At 42.9% G+C, this 19,479-nt stretch overlaps 1 protein-coding gene across 1 annotated transcript in view; it reads left to right on the top strand.

Annotated features, from left to right (window-relative positions):
- trpm3 (transient receptor potential cation channel, subfamily M, member 3) overlaps positions 1-19,479 on the top strand; it is a 252,200-nt gene that overhangs the window by 162,123 nt on the left and 70,598 nt on the right. The window contains 2 exon segments of the mRNA XM_017709650.2: positions 13,624-13,798; positions 14,769-14,892. Of these exon segments, the coding sequence (XP_017565139.2) occupies positions 13,624-13,798; positions 14,769-14,892 (299 nt within the window).

The raw sequence follows: 19,479 nt of genomic DNA on the forward strand, positions 1-19,479 counted from the left end.
GGACAATCTTTACCATGGCTGATTCTTAACAGAACCATTTAAATAGATGGTTCTTTGGAGAACCATTTTAATTGATGGATCTTTTGTCACCATTTCAGTGGATGGTTTTTTGGACAACCATTTTCATAGATGGTTCTTTGGACAACAATTTCAACGGATGGTTCTTTGGAGAAAGCTCTAAGTACATTTTATCTAATGGGGTCAGTTTTGGTGGTCAACCATATTTAGCAGGTGGTTGTTAGGAGTCTAATTTTCTCTGTATTTTTCAACTTCAATTCTGGAAACACCTGAGTTCCTTATGTAAGTGAATAATCTTATATCTACTGTATTTTTGATAGGAACTAAATTAAAGTTGATCTCTGACTTTTCACAGTACTGCAGGTATCCAACATACCCCTTTGCTGTCACTGTGTATGTGTACAGGTCAGTGACCTACATATAACTCTGTAGCTCTTGGATTTAGCTGACCTGGCCGTCTGGGGTCCAAGCACCCAGTGGTTGACGTCATGCCTAGCTATGAGGCCAGGAGTGTGACGGCCTTCCTAGCCTAGAAACCTGCTTTAGCGCTCGCCGAGTTAACTGGGACTGTATGAGATGATGGCATCTGCTGCTCCCTCACTTTGGTGGGTTATTTCTGGACATTATTCCCCGCTGCTGCAGCCTTTGAACGTCTCCTCAGTGGGTTGCAGCATATTAGCATAATCCCACTGTATCATGCAGTCCAGCCACACGGGCCTGGCATTCTGGGTCTTTTTCTCTTTCTTAGCAACACATGATTAAAATATAGACACTGAGGGGAAAACACTATACCAAATGGAATGAGTCAGGGTGATTTTGTTTTATGTGCTATAAATGTGTTTCATGCGTGCTTCAGAAATTATAAAAACATGGCAAAAGTGTGAAGAAAGTTATTTTCTTTCCACAGAAAAAAGACTGTATAGACTGCAATAGCTCAAACTTGTTTAGGCTAGAAAAATGTATTTTCTCTCACAAAATTCCTCCCATTGTAAACCTGAACATGATTCCACTGCTTTTTCCAAATTATGTTGGTAGTTAATCTGATGTGCAAGGTCTTCAGTTCAGCTCCTGAAGTCCTAACCAATGGGAGAGCTTGCTTGGCTCTATCTACCTAAATACCAGTCTGATTAGCCTGATTTCAAGATTTTATCAAGCTTCAACCCTTTTGCTTCCAATCAAAACAGTGAAATATGAATATTTCTACCATACTTACAGGACTTCCATACAACAAAACTTATACTATTCAGTTAGACAATAGACTAAAATTTGCAGACTTATTTTTTAGCTGCCAAACATTAAGGAGTCCCTGATGGTTCCCCTTTTAAAATGACTTCTTGTCCGAGTGTTGTGGATTTTTGCTATCTCTCTGTGACAAGGCGTCTGTTTGATTGTTCAGTGTTTTCTTATATTCTCATTTGTCGGTGAGGTCAGTCGGGATAATGCTGCCTCCTAATTGACTGAGCATGAGTTGTAACATTAGATTTGCTTTTAATGAAGCCCCTGATCTCTTTATTTCCCTCTCTATCTCTTCCTCTCTCCCCCTGACAGCATCATCACAGCCGAGATCACTGCACTCAGAACAAATTATTCAAAGGCTTTTCTCTCGTTCTCTGTCTCACTTTTCTCACTCTCTGTTTCTGACCAGCACACTCTGCCTGGTAACATGTTGTAAAGCTTACGCTTTGCATTCTGGCGAGGTATGCATGCTTAACTGGACTGTTCCTGGAACCTTATGACCCCTTCACACCCTTTCGTGTTTCAGGTTTAATATAATATGGTTTCATACATTAATACTGTATGTTATCACTTAATGAGCTTGGTGAATGTGAATGAAATCACAAGAGCTGTCTTGAGCATTTGTAGTATTAGAGCTTAGCAACCACCTGGGGCACCATGGTAATAACCTAGTAACTCCTTAGCAACTGTCTGGGATACCACAGCAATGGCTTAGCCACACCACAACAACTACTTTGGATAATATAGCAATGGCCTAACACCACACAACCACTTTGGATAACATAGCAACAGCTTAGCAACATCACAGCAACCACTTTGGATAACAATAGCAATGGCAGAGTAACTCCGTAGCAACCACCTGGGATACAATAGCAATGGCCTAGTAACTCCTTAGCAACCACCTTGGAAACCATAGCAATGGGCTAGTCACACCTTAGGAACCACCAGAGATACAATAGCAATGTCTAAACTACACTTTATCTTGTATAACATAGCAATGGCCTGCAGAGACACCTTAGCAACCATCTAGGATTCCATTGCAATGGCTTTGTCCAGCCAACTTCATTCAGAAACTGCCTGCTTGTAATTGTATTCAAGCTCTGCAGGTATTGTCATAATTCTCTTATTACGTTTTCCTTAAAAAAACTAAAAGCTGAAAATCCTGAAACGCCCAGATAAAAATCTCTAATCAATATGTTTCTTCTCCATGATATCTGGGTAGATACTACCAAGCGAGCTCTCCCATTGGTTAGGATTTCAGGAATTGGGATGAAGGCCTTACATTTTACATGACCTAACAACATATTTAAGATCTGACATTGGAATTAACCAATCATGCCTTGACTTCCAGAAGGTTTGATTTAGTAAGGGAAAAAAAAATCATTGCAGTCACTACAAAACTGCTACATATAAGTCTGTTACAAGCTACAAATAAAACACAGCCATTTTTGAACTTCAAATGTCTATTTAGAATGTACAAGAACCAACTAATTATTATGTACACCAGTGCTAGTTTACGGCAAACTTACTTTTAGAAGTCCTGTAGGGGCCACTAGTACAAATCAAAATTATTATATTTTTGATGGAATGATGTCATTTATCATTTAACATAACAGAATGGCCACTAGGGGGCCTGCAGAAAGAGGCTATGGTTTACCAAATCAAAATCAGATAAACCACACAAACTAGCAGGTAATACATATTTGACTCATACCACTGGCAACCAAGTAGCTAACTAACATAGTGCAAACAAGCAAAAACCAAAGCCCAAAGGCTTTTAACTTACTGCACGATATCTTTAAGCCACTAGGCTTACATAAAGCTAAATAAATACTAGCTGTGGGGGCTCTTAACTTTTAGCTTTATTTCTGCTGACAGCCACATTAGCATCCACTATTACAATGAGATAAAACAAGATTAAGAGTGAGCCTTTTAGACTGATGCTGCCAGTGTGGCACAAGAACAGTAAACATTGTTTTGACATTTTTATCATTACCAAATTGGTTATAAATTGGTCATCATCATGTTAAAGTAACACGGTTTGTCTTAGTGCCCCTCAAAGTTTAAAATTTATTTGCCAACACATTAGTTTCATTTTGGTGGTGCAGAATTTCATTTTGTAAAGCATCAATCTGATACTAACAAATGGAAGCTAAACATGCAGTAAAAGGCCTTGTTTTTCCTACCTATACAATCCAAGCTGCTATTGGCTTTGACACAAATTTCACCTGTTTAGACCTAGGAGGAACATTTAGTACCTACAATGCCAAATGTAATGAAAATAGTTTATGTGGTGTAACTTATTTTGATTCAGTAATGCATAAAGCTTAGCATAAACACTTGTGTTATAACTAACATAGCATTCACTTAGCCACTGGCCAAAGGTCAAACGTGATCCTGTGAACCCCATATGATTAGGCACTCCATGATGTCCTTCATTACTACAGTTGCCCTTTCAATTTGCAATTAAATGAGAGATCTGCATGAACACTGATTTATTATGGTAACAGCTGTGAATAATAAAAGTCATAATTAGAATTAGTTTATTTCTTCTTTTCATTTCAAGAGATCTTGTTTGTTCCATTCACAAGAATTTCATAGCTGGGAGTGTGTGATCATGCTGTGTTTCCACACCTGGCACACCACCGGGGAGCTGATTTCACCTTGAGGTCGAGACATTTTCCTCTGTGCTGTCTCGAAACAATTAAGCCAATTACACTCAAAAGGTTTTCCAGCCAATCTGACAGTAAGACAAGGAGCAGAGATTTGGAGCCAGTGCTGAAAGAATAAACAATATTGTTCCAAGACGGAGAAGCGTAACGGCTGCTGGGCTTCCCACCAGATGCTAAACTGCCTTTGCTTCCGTCTATTGAACGCCACATTAGGGTTCATTTGCTGAGCTGAGCTTGCTTTCAGATGTTTGCTCTGGTGCTGCTTTTCAAAGCGACTCTGAGACTTGCCAAGGGTGGTTAGACTGAAAAACGGCCTGGGTTGAGCAGAGACAATAATAAAGCAAACACATAGTACTTGTTTGTTTCACGGCTGGCAGGCAAAATTAGAAACTGCTGGGCTACATTTTCTCCTGCTCCCATGAAGATATAACACCATCTTAACACTAACTCCACAGCAGAGTGTGATTCTTCCCAAGATTACTGCCAGCATGCTTCTGGCCAGCACACAGAGTGGAGGAACCTTTCTTGTGTTTGGGAGGTCATGAAGGTTGAAAATAGGTCTTCAAAGTGTGGAGATTTATTATGTATGCCTTAAAACCGTATCTGAAAAGAACTCAAAAAGACTGTCTGCTACCAGCTATAGTCTGACAAAATTCTGTGTGAACCCAACTGTAGTCCAATAAAAGTTATTCTGTAGTCTGACTGAAACCCAAATCCGATTGTAGCCCAATAAAATTCTGGCCCAACAGAACTGTAGCCTGACAGATTCTTTTTGAGCCTTACTGTAGCTGACATAAGTCTGATATGAACTGTATCTTGACAAAATGCTGTGCAGTCATAACTGTCTCCTCTCAAGTAAAGCCTACAAAATCCTGTTTGAACTCTACTGTAGTCATACACAATTCTGCCTGAAAATGACTGTAGCTGACAAAATTCTCTCTGATCCCGACTGTATCCCCACAAAATTCTGTCTGAATCCAACTGTAGCCCCATAAAATTTGGTCTGATCCTGATTGTAGCCCCACAACATTCTGTCTGATCCCGACTGTAGCCCCACAACATTCTGTCTGATCCTGACTGTAGCCCCACAACATTCTGTCTGATCCTGACTGTAGCTTCTCAACGTTCTGTCTGATCCTGACTGTAGCCCCACAACATTCTGTCTGATCCCGACTGTATCCCCACAACATTCTGTCTGATCCTGACTGTATCCCAACAACATTCTGTCTGATCCTGATTGTAGCCCCACAAAATTCTTTCTGATATCATCTCTATCCCCACAAAATTCTCTCTGATCCTGTAGCCCCAAAACATTCTGCCTGATCCCGACTATAGCAGCACAAAATTCTGTCTGATCCCGAATGTAGCCCCACATCATTCTGTCTGATTCCGACTACAGCCCCACAAAATTCTGTCTGATCCCGAATGTAGCCCCACATCGTTCTGTCTGATCCTGACTGTAGCCCCACAACATTGTCTGATCCCGACTATAGCTCCTCAAAATTCTGTCTGATCCTGACTGTAACCCCACAAAATTCTGTCTGATCCCGACAGTAGCCCCACAAAATTCTGTCTGATCCTGACTGTATCCCCACAAAATTCTGTCTGATCCCGAATGTAGCCCCACAACATTCTGTCTGATCCCGACTGTAGCCCCACAAAATTCTGTCTGAACCCAACTGTAGCCCCACAAAATTCTGTCTGAACCCAACTGTAGCCCCATAAAATTCGGTCTCATCCCAACTGTAACCCCAGAAAGATTTGGTCTGATCCCGACTGTAGCCCCACAAAATTCAGTCTCATCACGACTGTATCCCTACAAAATTCAGTCTGATCCTGATTGTAGCCCCACAAAATTCTGTCTGATCCTGACTGTAGCCCCACAACATTCTGTCTGGTCCCAACTGTAGCCCCACAACATTCTGTCTGATTCTGACTGTAGCCCCACAACATTGTCTGATCCTGACTATAGACCCACAACATTCTGTCTGGTCCCAACTGTAGCCCCACAACATTCTGTCTGATCCTGACTATAGCCCCACAACATTGTCTGATCCTGACTATAGACCCACAACATTCTGTCTGATCCTGGCTGTAGCCCCAAAACATTGTCTGATCCAGACTATAGACCCACAAAATTCTGTCTGAATCCAACTGTAGCCCTATAAAATTCGGTCTGATACTGACTGTAACCCCACAAAATTCTGTCTGATCCCGACTGTAGCCCCATAAAATTCTGTCTGATCCTGATTGTAGCCCCACAAAATTCTGTCTGATCCCGACTGTAGCCCCACAAAATTCTGTCTGATCCCGACTGTAGCCCCATAAAATTCTGTCTGATCCTGATTGTAGCCCCACAAAATTCTGCCTGATCCCGACTGTAGCCCCACAAAATTCTGTCTGATCCTGACTGTAGCCCCACAACATTCTGTCTGATCCTGACTGTAGCCCCACAACATTCTGTCTGATCCTTACTGTAGCCCAACAACATTCTGTCTGATCCCGACTGTAGCCCCACAAAATTCTGTCTGTTCCCGACTGTATCCCCACAACACTCTGTCTGATCCTGACTGTAGCCCCACAACATTCTGTCTGATCCTCACTGTAGCCCCACAACATTCTGTCTGATCCTGAAAGTAGCCCCACAACATTCTGTCTGATCCTGACTGTAGCCCCACAACATTCTGTCTGATCCCGACTGTATCCCCACAACATTCTGTCTGATCCTGACTGTAGCCTCACAACATTCTGTCTGATCCTGACTGTAGCCCCACAACATTCTGTCTGATCCTGGCTGTAGCCCCACAACATTCTGTCTGATCCTGACTGTAGCCCCACAACATTCTGTCTGATCCCGACTGTATCCCCACAACATTCTGTCTGATCCTGACTGTATCCCCACAAAATTCTGTCTGATCCTGACTGTAGCCCCACAACATTCTGTCTGATCCTGGCTGTAGCCCCACAACATTCTGTCTGATCCCGACTGTAGCCCCACAACATTCTGTCTGATCCCGACTGTAGCCCCACAACATTCTGTCTGATCCTGACTGTATCCCCACAACAATCTGTCTGATCCTGACTGTATCCCCACAAAATTCTGTCTGATCCCGAATGTAGCCCCACAAAATTCTGTCTGATCCCGACTGTATCCCCACAACACTCTGTCTGATCCTGACTGTAGCCCCACAACATTCTGTCTGATCCTCACTGTAGCCCCACAACATTCTGTCTGATCCTGAATGTAGCCCCACAACATTCTGTCTGATCCCGACTGTATCCCCACAACATTCTGTCTGATCCTGACTGTAGCCCCACAACATTCTGTCTGATCCTGACTATAGCCCCACAACATTCTGTCTGATCCTGACTGTAGCCCCACAACATTCTGTCTGATCCCGACTGTATCCCCACAACATTCTGTCTGATCCTGACTGTATCCCCACAACATTCTGTCTGATCCTGACTGTAGCCCCACAAAATTCTGTCTGATCCTGACTGTAGCCCCACAACATTCTGTCTGATCCTGACTGTAGCCCCACAACATTCTGTCTGATCCCAACTGTATCCCCACAACATTCTGTCTGATCCTGACTGTATCCCCACAACATTCTGTCTGATCCTGACTGTAGCCCCACAACATTCTGTCTGATCCTGACTGTAGCCCCACAACATTCTGTCTGATCCTGACTGTATCCCCACAACATTCTGTCTGATCCTGACTGTAGCCCCACAACATTCTGTCTGATCCTGACTGTAGCCCCACAACATTCTGTCTGATCCTGACTGTAGCCCCACAACATTCTGTCTGATCCTTACTGTAGCCCAACAACATTCTGTCTGATCCCGACTGTAGCCCCACAAAATTCTGTCTGTTCCCGACTGTATCCCCACAACACTCTGTCTGATCCTGACTGTAGCCCCACAACATTCTGTCTGATCCTCACTGTAGCCCCACAACATTCTGTCTGATCCTGAAAGTAGCCCCACAACATTCTGTCTGATCCTGACTGTAGCCCCACAACATTCTGTCTGATCCCGACTGTATCCCCACAACATTCTGTCTGATCCTGACTGTAGCCCCACAACATTCTGTCTGATCCTGACTGTAGCCCCACAACATTCTGTCTGATCCTGGCTGTAGCCCCACAACATTCTGTCTGATCCTGACTGTAGCCCCACAACATTCTGTCTGATCCCGACTGTATCCCCACAACATTCTGTCTGATCCTGACTGTATCCCCACAACATTCTGTCTGATCCTGACTGTAGCCCCACAACATTCTGTCTGATCCTGACTGTAGCCCCACAACATTCTGTCTGATCCTGGCTGTAGCCCCACAACATTCTGTCTGATCCCGACTGTAGCCCCACAACATTCTGTCTGATCCCGACTGTAGCCCCACAACATTCTGTCTGATCCTGACTGTATCCCCACAACAATCTGTCTGATCCTGACTGTATCCCCACAAAATTCTGTCTGATCCCGAATGTAGCCCCACAAAATTCTGTCTGATCCCGACTGTATCCCCACAACACTCTGTCTGATCCTGACTGTAGCCCCACAACATTCTGTCTGATCCTCACTGTAGCCCCACAACATTCTGTCTGATCCTGAATGTAGCCCCACAACATTCTGTCTGATCCCGACTGTAGCCCCACAACATTCTATCTGATCCTGACTGTAGCCCCACAACATTCTGTCTGATCCTGACTGTAGCCCCACAACATTCTGTCTGATCCCGACTGTATCCCCACAACATTCTGTCTGATCCTGACTGTATCCCCACAACATTCTGTCTGATCCTGACTGTATCCCCACAACATTCTGTCTGATCCTGACTGTAGCCCCACAAAATTCTGTCTGATCCTGACTGTAGCCCCACAACATTCTGTCTGATCCTGACTGTAGCCCCACAACATTCTGTCTGATCCCAACTGTATCCCCACAACATTCTGTCTGATCCTGACTGTATCCCCACAACATTCTGTCTGATCCTGACTGTAGCCCCACAACATTCTGTCTGATCCTGACTGTAGCCCCACAACATTCTGTCTGATCCTGACTGTAGCCCCACAACATTCTGTCTGATCCTGACTGTAGCCCCACAACATTCTGTCTGATCCTGACTATAGCCCCAGAACATTCTGTCTGATCCTGGCTGTAGCCCCACAAAATTCTGTCTGATCCTGACTGTAGCCCCACAACATTCTGTCTGATCCTGACTATAGCCCCAGAACATTCTGTCTGATCCTGGCTGTAGCCCCACAAAATTCTGTCTGATCCTGACTGTAGCCCCACAACATTCTGTCTGATCCTGACTGTAGCCCCACAACATTCTGTCTGATCCTGACTGTATCCCCACAACATTCTTTCTGATCCTGACTATAGCCCCAGAACATTCTGTCTGATCCTGACTGTAGCCCCACAACATTCTGTCTGATCCTGACTGTATCCCCACAACATTCTCTCTGATCCTGACTGTATCCCCACAACATTCTGTCTGATCCTGACTGTAGCCCCACAACATTCTGTCTGATCCTGACTGTAGCCCCACAACATTCTGTCTGATCCTGACTTTAGCCCCACAACATTCTGTCTGATCCTGACTGTAGCCCCACAACATTCTGTCTGATCCTGACTGTATCCCCACAACATTCTGTCTGATCCTGACTGTAGCCCCACAACATTCTGTCTGATCCTGACTGTATCCCCACAACATTCTGTCTGATCCTGACTGTAGCCCCACAACATTCTGTCTGATCCTGACTGTAGCCCCACAACATTCTGTCTGATCCTGACTGTAGCCCCACAACATTCTGTCTGATCCCGACTGTATCCCCACAACATTCTGTCTGATCCTGACTGTATCCCCACAACATTCTGTCTGATCCTGACTGTAGCCCCACAAAATTCTGTCTGATCCTGACTGTAGCCCCACAACATTCTGTCTGATCCTGACTGTAGCCCCACAACATTCTGTCTGATCCCGACTGTATCCCCACAACATTCTGTCTGATCCTGACTGTATCCCCACAACATTCTGTCTGATCCTGATTGTAGCCCCACAACATTCTGTCTGATCCTGACTGTAGCCCCACAACATTCTGTCTGATCCTGACTGTAGCCCCACAACATTCTGTCTGATCCTGACTGTAGCCCCACAACATTCTGTCTGATCCTGACTGTAGCCCCACAACATTCTGTCTGATCCTGACTATAGCCCCAGAACATTCTGTCTGATCCTGGCTGTAGCCCCACAAAATTCTGTCTGATCCTGACTGTAGCCCCACAACATTCTGTCTGATCCTGACTATAGCCCCAGAACATTCTGTCTGATCCTGGCTGTAGCCCCACAAAATTCTGTCTGATCCTGACTGTAGCCCCACAACATTCTGTCTGATCCTGACTGTAGCCCCACAACATTCTGTCTGATCCTGACTGTATCCCCACAACATTCTTTCTGATCCTGACTATAGCCCCAGAACATTCTGTCTGATCCTGACTGTAGCCCCACAACATTCTGTCTGATCCTGACTGTATCCCCACAACATTCTCTCTGATCCTGACTGTATCCCCACAACATTCTGTCTGATCCTGACTGTAGCCCCACAACATTCTGTCTGATCCTGACTGTAGCCCCACAACATTCTGTCTGATCCTGACTGTAGCCCCACAACATTCTGTCTGATCCTGACTGTAGCCTCACAACATTCTGTCTGATCCTGACTGTATCCCCACAACATTCTGTCTGATCCTGACTATAGCCCCAGAACATTCTGTCTGATCCTGACTGTAGCCCCACAACATTCTGTCTGATCCTGACTGTATCCCCACAACATTCTCTCTGATCCTGACTGTATCCCCACAACATTCTGTCTGATCCTGACTGTAGCCCCACAACATTCTGTCTGATCCTGACTGTAGCCCCACAACATTCTGTCTGATCCTGGCTGTAGCCCCACAACATTCTGTCTGATCCTGACTGTAGCCCCACAACATTCTGTCTGATCCTGACTGTAGCCCCACAACATTCTGTCTGATCCTGGCTGTAGCCCCACAACATTCTGTCTGATCCTGACTGTAGCCCCACAACATTCTGTCTGATCCTGACTGTCGCCCCACAACATTCTGTCTGATCCTGACTGTAGCCCCACAACATTCTGTCTGATCCTGACTGTATCCCCACAACATTCTGTCTGATCCTGACTGTAGCCTGACAATATTCAGAGTAAAGATATTTTACTCAACAAATACAGATGTACAAGGTGTGCTCTCGTGTTTGTGTAAATGGAAATGGCAAGCACACAACAGAATCTGCCTTTTACTCAACACAATACTCTTCAAATACCACTAAGCAGAACCTGAATAAAACTTCCTTCCTAATAAGGTGTTTGCTAAAGTATCTTAGTGACAGTGTTAAGCTCCCTAGCAAGAATAACAGCTACAACTTCCACCAGTTTACATCATTCATCCAGCAATGACTTTAAATAACACAGTAAAAGTTTGCAATTTTGGTTTAATACGTTGTTCTCATGCTGGCCTCGTGGTCCAAACTTGACGGGTTCTTTCAGATTCCTTTCAGGCAAATATTTCCCGCTCTAGAATGAAGTGGAAGAACTAAGTGAGATGCTCGTTTTATCCGCACGCTGCTAGCAGCTGAGTCGCGTAAGGACTGGGCTTTGAAGTCAGTGAGGCCTATAAATAGAGCTGCTTTATGTAACTGTGCCTGTTTTAGGCACAATGATCGCACATGTGGGACTCTTGGGAACGGCCCACTTCTCTCTCTCTCTCTCATGCTCTCTCTCCCTGTCTTCCCTTCCTTTCTACCTTTCTATCTGTTTCAATCTGATTCTTTCTTCCTACATCTCCCCCACTCCATCTGTCCCTTCCTATTTCACTCTTTAACTCCTCCTTCTCTTCTAATCCCTTTCTCTCTTTTACTATTTCTCTCTGTTGGACTCCTTCTCTTTCCTGTTGGCGCCCTCTCTCTTTTCCTGAATAATTCATGCTGTTGGAGCGGGATCGCTGTTTGAGCTGCAGTCACAATGCTACAATGCAAAAGTAAATTTATTACAGTGGGCGAGAGAGAGAGAGAGAGAGGGGGGGGGAGCCATGCACCCGTGAACCTGCCAAATATCTGATTGGCCTGATATATCCCTCTGAATATCCCCCTTCCCCTGCCCCACCTGCTTCATGCACCACCTGTTAATTACTTCGCAATCACTCCTAATTGTGGCTGATAAATGGATGCTGGCCCGCTCTGCTGTCCAAAGCAGACCTCTAAGCACATGGATTTCATTCCCACCATACTCAAGGGTCTGCTGTGGAACTGTGGGCTCATGTGGGCATGTAGTGGCATTGACAGCAGGGTCACTCGGTCTGGGCCAGATGTACTAAGTCTTAGCATCTGGTTTCAGGCACAAATTGACGCATTTGGCCATGCATGTTATGTGCGAGATTATAAGGTCATGGCTGAAATGAATACCTATTTTCATTTTGGAGCACTGTTATGTATGTCAGCCATTCGTAAATTGGAATTCCAGAGTGATTTTGGGGGCGCAAAAATCTCCCACATCGCACTCGTAATGTCTAGTGAACACTGTGGAACATCAGGTGATTGTATACCAATGTGCATTGCAAGTTTCCTGATTCCACACAGCACACAGAGGAATGTTAGCTAAGATTAACAGTGCCTGCTGGGCTATTGTAAACGAAACTCATAAGAAATTGTATTGATAGCTCCCAAAGGGAGCATATAAATGATAAATGGGAGGGTGCCTAAGACAGAGGCCTGGGGAACTCCATTCAGAGAACAGAGAAATGTGAAATTTATGTTTAGTAAAAGAGAGATCCCGGTCTCTGTCTGTGAAGTAGGACTTCAACTAGGCTAGGAGAGAATCACATATTCATTCTAGATAAGAAAGTACTGATAAAATTGGTGAGAAAGAATATAATTTATTATTTTCATCACTGAATTTGCATTTTCTCTTTTGTCTCAAGCTTATTGATGGTTCAACTATGGTGGTGCACCTTTGAAACACAATTAGTAATGATGAAAATAATCAGTCCCAGTTTGCATTATCAGCTACAGGCCTAGTAAACTAGCCATTCATTGATGCAGTCGCATCAAGTCACAATTTGCACTGCCTCACCTCACATACTTGTAAATGTAAATACATACAAGTGTAAATGGGTAACCAAAGGCGCTTAGAAAGTTATTGAGCGTCAGAAGTAAAAAAAGAAGAAAAAAAAGAAGAAGCAATCATTTGCAACTTCCATAGTTTTCCTGGCTGATTGTCAAGCTGTTACAGTGCTGCCACAAGTGTGGCTGCTGGTGGAGTCACTTCACTCCTTTCCACCAAAATGTGGCAGGTTGTCACTGTCAGTATCTCTCTCTTTCCAAGTCTCACACATTGTTGTGACATTCCAATTTCTTTCAGTTTAGATAAAAATATCTAAGCTTGAAAGTGAGATAATAATTATTCTGGCATTATTGCCAGGAATTCTTTGTAGCCCTGAAGCATCTCAGAATCAGAAACACTCTCCATCCTGTCTGGCATTCTGGCTCTTACCCAACTGCTATTGACTTTTTACTGCCTTCACTGATTTCTCTCTCTCTCTCTCTCTCTCTCTCTCTCTCTCTCTCTCTCTCTCTCTCTCTCTCTCTCTGTCTCTCTCTTTCTCTCTCTCTAGGAATCGGCCAGGGCGTCCCGGTGGTGGCTCTGATTGTGGAGGGCGGCCCTAATGTGATCTCCATTGTGCTGGAGTACCTGCGGGACACACCCCCTGTGCCTGTAGTGGTATGTGATGGCAGTGGACGAGCCTCGGACATCCTGGCATTTGGCCACAAGTACTCAGAGGAGGGAGGGTAGGTGTGAGAGCACCACCTTGCTACAGTAAGAGACTATAGCTCATCTATAGCTGCACAGTTTGTGTTAGTCACCCTTTAGTCCTTCATCAGTGGTTAGTTTCTGACCACAGAGCTGCCCATGACTGGACAGGTTTGCGTGGTGGACCGTTGACACTGGCAATAAAATCTGGACAACAGTGGTGTCTTAGTAAGAAACTCACCAGTGATGAATAGGAAAGGGGGACAGATAAAATACATGACAAAAGATCGATGACGGTATAGTGGACCTATAAGGTATGTGTTTCTAATAAAGTGGCCAGGTACTGGAAGTACAAGGTAGGTGTTTCTAATAAAGTGGCCAGATAGTGGAAGTACAAGTAGGTGTTTCAGGTAACAAGTTTCATGCTAGAAGATACACCATAGAAGCAAAGTAACCCTCGGCCTAAATCTTGACCCAGTTGGCTCCTGTTTTAAGATAAATAAATCAGTATGTTAGGAGGAAAAGCTGAGTAATGAACTCAACCCCTCTCATTTCTATACTTGGGGTAATAATACCTTACAGTGAGGTTCTGAAAACTTTTTGTGTCTTTAAATAAGCCCAGTGCTTCTTATTAGCCTACATACCGAAAACGTGCTGTTCCTCTGAATATAAACGAAGAAAGAGCAGTTTCTTACAGACTGTGCAATGTTTTTATGTCACAGCATGTTAAGCAACTTTTAAAATTCCGATCCACTAATGTTATTCCGGTTTTATTGCTTCTACTTTCCTCTCTTTGTCTTTTTTTGCTGGTTGTCTTTTTTGGTTCTCTCTTTATCTCATTTCTCACTTCTGTACTTTTCTTCCACATCTCTTTTTCTCATCTTTTCCAATTTTTGCCTTTTCTTTTCTGTCTTTTCCACTTTGTCTTTATCTGCTCTCTCTATCTCTTCCATATCTTCATATTCCTCCCTCTCTCTCTCTCTCTCTCTCTCTATCTCTCTCATGCAGCCTCATTAATGAGTCTTTGCGGGACCAGCTGTTGGTTACCATACAGAAGACGTTTACGTACAGCCGCACTCAGGCCCAGCACCTCTTCATCATCCTCATGGAGTGCATGAAGAAGAAGGAGCTGGTGAGTGCAGCGCTAATGCAGCAAATGGCAAACAAACCTGAGAAAACACAAGTAAACAAACAGATCACTTGGAGCAACAACAGTGTTCTTGGAAAAGATGGAAAAACGTTCACTCATCAGATGTCTTTAAATTAGGGCTGTCTGACCTCCAGCAAAGGCCTTGCAATTAAAACCATGCTTTCGTGCAGTTAATCGTGATTAATCACATTGCTCTTATGTACTCAGTTGAGACTAATCACATTCGTTTGCGAGGTTCAGCTTGATTGATTGCTTTAGGTTGTGTAGTTGTGATTAGTTATGATTAAACATACTGTTTTGTGTAGTAAATCATAATAAATCACTTCAGTTTTGTCTCGTAAATCACAATTAGGCACTTTCTTTTGTGTAATCATGATTAATCGCTTTGTTTTGTGCAGTTAATCACGATTAATCACATTTGTTTTGTGTAGTTAATTGTGACGAATCACATTCATTTTGAGGCTAAGCTTGATTGATTACTTTAGCTTGTGTAGCTATTAGTTATGATTAATCATATTATTTTGTGTAGTAAATCATAATTTATCACTTGAGTGTTGTCTAGTAAATTATGATTAATTGCATTTCTTTGTGTACTCATGTTTAATCACTTTCTTTTGTGCAGTTAATCATGATTAATCACATTAGTTCGTGTAGGAAACCAGGACTAATCACATAAGTTAATGTGTAATCACAGTTAATCACATTCTTTTGTACAGTTAATTGTTAATAATAGTTAATAATTAAACAATGCTAAAGTTTGACCATAAGAAAGTGTATATATTATATATTATAAAGCATTGCATTTTATTATATCTACATGAGTGATCAAAAAGAATGGATTTATTGCTGTCGATAATTCAGTAATATTATTTTCATCACATGTTTACAGGATTCCCCTGAATGTAAACATGATCTAAATCATGATTTCATTTTCATCCTGTGAGATCCACAGTGTGTGCATGTTCATAAGTGTATATATATACATATATACATATATATATATATAAAATGTTATTCCAGCTTGTGGATGGATTCATGCTATAGTGGAGACTCTCGAGGGGAACTGGAGTCCCACTTTGCCATTGCTTTTGTCAGTTTGCAGCTCATTGATTTATCCATAGGTCTTCTCCATTCATTGTCCAGCGTCTGCTGAAGTTGCTGATAGTATCATTTTAAAAGCCATTTTAAAGCTTTAATTGAATGAGAGAATTAAAAGCACCGATTCTGTAATAAAAGCATACAGTGTGCTGCAGCTGGGCTTCGGGAAAAATGTATTGCGTTTAATGGTATTAACGCCTTAACTTTAACAGCCTAACTGTGCATACAATTTCTCAGTTTTTAATGTGTTAGATGGCCGGTCTTCATCAGAATCCCAGGGGCAAACAGCCAGTTAATCGTTGAAAGAGTTAACTACTTTTGATTAATTCACTAATTAGTCATTAATACAGTGTTAAAAAGCCAAAAACCTTTGACCTTTGCACTTCTTTGATGAGTTTAATGGTGAGCTGCTGCAGTGTGGTAGAGATGCACAATCCTGTCGGATTATTAAGCCCTTAAAATCCGAATATTATCAGCCTAAGATCTTTATTCAGTTATTACATGGGAAACAATGCAAACTGGCTAAGTAATGAGAGTTAGCAATGGAAGCCTGGACTTGCCAGTGCCTCCTGACCATTCAAGGGCTTTAGTGAGTCATGTAGACATAAAGTTTTCTCATTATCAGGTTACCGAAGAGGCCAAAGACTGAGTTTCTACAGTTATTAGATTATGTTGTACCTGTAAACATACTCACTGGCTAATAACTTCTCATTTAGAGGTAGAAATCGATGAAGTCACAGTTTTCTAGACTTGCTAATGCATAGAACCAATACACCAGTGTCCTGTGTGTGTCCTGTCACAGAATCATTAGCGAGGCTGAGCTGCCCTGTCCACTTTCCTGCTGATAAAAGCCACGTGAAGCTAATCTCCTCAGGGAACCGCACTGTCTGTTCATGTCAGCTTTTCTCTCCGTCAAACACATTCACGCTCTCGCACGGTCTCCCTCAGCCTCACTCTGTCTCTGCCTCGCTCGCTCTGCCTCTCTCGTTCACACTTTCTCTCCCTCTTCATATTGATTCCGGGCTCTCGCGTTCATGGCCACACATATTTGCAGTTTGAATTCCAGAGCTTTCTGACATCTGACGTCCAGCACACAGGATGTCCAGGCACATGCAAATTCTTGTACATTCAAAATAATGTAGATGTTGAGCAGCTACTTAAATTAAACTGAAATCAAACTGTTCTCAAGCTGTAAGGGCTTCATATATTTGTGATTTTCAAGCCTTTCATTGTATTTGTCCTGCCGTTTGCATGCTTGCAACTATCTTTAAATGTTCTAGAAGCCTGGAGTAAATCACACTTGTCCTGCTGTATTTATGTTTGATTGTTTTTATGTTATTAAATCATTCATCTTCTAATTGATGGCTGTGTATGTGATTTTTTTCTTGGGTGATTTTCATTTTCTTTGTTTCTGTGTTCATTCCGTTCACTGATTTTTCCATCATTGTGTTTGCGCTTGATTCACTTTTAAGTTAATCGAACTTTTGACACATCATACAGCCAAAAGTATGTGGACATCTGACCATCACACCTATATGAGCTTGTGGGACATCCTATTCTAAAATGATGTGCATTAATAGGGTCCACTGTGCGGCTATAACATATATCTCTACAAGATATTCAAGTGGGTCTGTGGGAATTTTTGCCCGTTCAGTCAAAAGAGCATTTGTGGGGTCAGGCACTGACGTTGAATGTGAAGGTCTGGCTCACAATCAACATTACAGCCCATCTCAAAGGTGTTTAGTGGGGCTGGGGTCAGGGCTCTTCCACACCAGACTTGTGAAACCATGTGCTTATGGAGCTCACTTACTGGAACAGGAAAGGGTCTCTCTCCAAACTGTTGTCACAAAGTTGGAAGCATAATTATATAAAAATGTCTTTGTATGCTGTGGCATTAACAACAACTGGAACTAGGGGGACCAAACCTTGAAAAACAACCCCAGCCCATTTTCCCTGCTCAACCAAACCTTTTAGTGTTGGCGCTATGGATTATGGTGGTAGCGTTTGTAGTGAGGGATGCAAACAAGAATATGCATTTTTTTATGCACTACAGGCTAAAATCAAGCAGGTGGCCATGCAATCACCATAGACAAATATTAGCAGATGATCATGTCAAAATGAAGAGCTCAGTGACTTCAAACCTGGCACTGTCATAGAATACCCTCTTTGCCCTAAGGCAGTTGGTGAAATTTCTAGCTAGGTCTGCCCCAGTCAACTGTAAGTGCTATTGTTGTAAAATGGAAGCATCTAGGAGCAACAGCAGCTCAGCCATGAGTTGAGGTCTTTAAGTGCTGAAGTGTGCAGTGTTTAAAAATTGCATATGTTCTGTTGCATCACTCACTTTAGAGTTCTGCCACTAGACATACAAGAGGTGTCCATCAGGAGCTCAGCCCTTTAGTTCTAGTAAAGGGTAATGTGAATGCGAGCCAGGCCTTCTTGTCTGACATCTGTGCCTGACTTGACAAATGCTCTTTTGACTGAATGGACACAAATGCCCACAGTCACACTCCAAAATGAAGGCTATTATAGTCGCCAAGGTGGGACAACTCCATATTAATACAGACTTGTCCGTACTGTATTGTAAATTACTGTATATTTTTACAGAATACTGTATACAAGGGAAGAATGAAATATACATGCACGTGAAAATACACTTTCTCTCTTCCACATAAGCACACACGAACAAAGTTTCCACAAAGTACAGTGCAAAATCTGTCACGTCCCGTGAGCCGTGTCTGCAGCTCACCCTTCACAGACGTTTAAAAGGATTGGTGAAGATGCTCTGGGTTGTGGGGTGACTGATGTGCTGGCAAGTGTGTTCAGCTTGCAAGAAATTTATAGCACAATTTGACATCTTGCACATTCCACAGCATGCTTGAACTAGGCTAACCAGCTTTCACCACTGCTGCTATCACAAGTACCACAAAAAGCAGGCTTAAATGGAAATGCTCCATTGTAGAGAAACTTGCTAAGTCAGAACTGTTCACAATGGTGGTGATAGGAACCAGACGTCTGAGGAGTTTAATGTCTCTAAAAGCTTCTTCTAAAAGCTCCTTTACATAAAACAGTTCCGAGTGCACTACCTGATGTCTGAGATGATGTCTGAGATGGTTTTTTCATGGCGCAGAATTCCAGTTGTATGCAAAATTAACATTTTTAATGGATTATCTAGGTCAGGGGTCGCCAACACGCATGCAGCTCTTTTACTGTCCTGTTGCGACTCCCCAGCAGAATTAGATTAAACATTAAATTAGGTAAACATTAAATAATCCTCCTTTGCAGTAAGATAAAGCTCTGCTGATCGTTCAACACAGTTATAACAATAAATGGCCTTAACTGCTGAAGTTAATGTAGCCTATAACCGCTAATTCACCAACCTTGGGACCATCAGGACCATCGGTGGCTCCAAAACGCACTTCATCATATTCTTTACTTCATAAATTTCATATTTCATATGTGTGCCATATGAGA

Source organism: Pygocentrus nattereri, chromosome 20, assembly GCF_015220715.1.
Source record: "Pygocentrus nattereri isolate fPygNat1 chromosome 20, fPygNat1.pri, whole genome shotgun sequence".
Taxonomy (NCBI): Eukaryota; Metazoa; Chordata; class Actinopteri; order Characiformes; family Serrasalmidae; genus Pygocentrus; species Pygocentrus nattereri.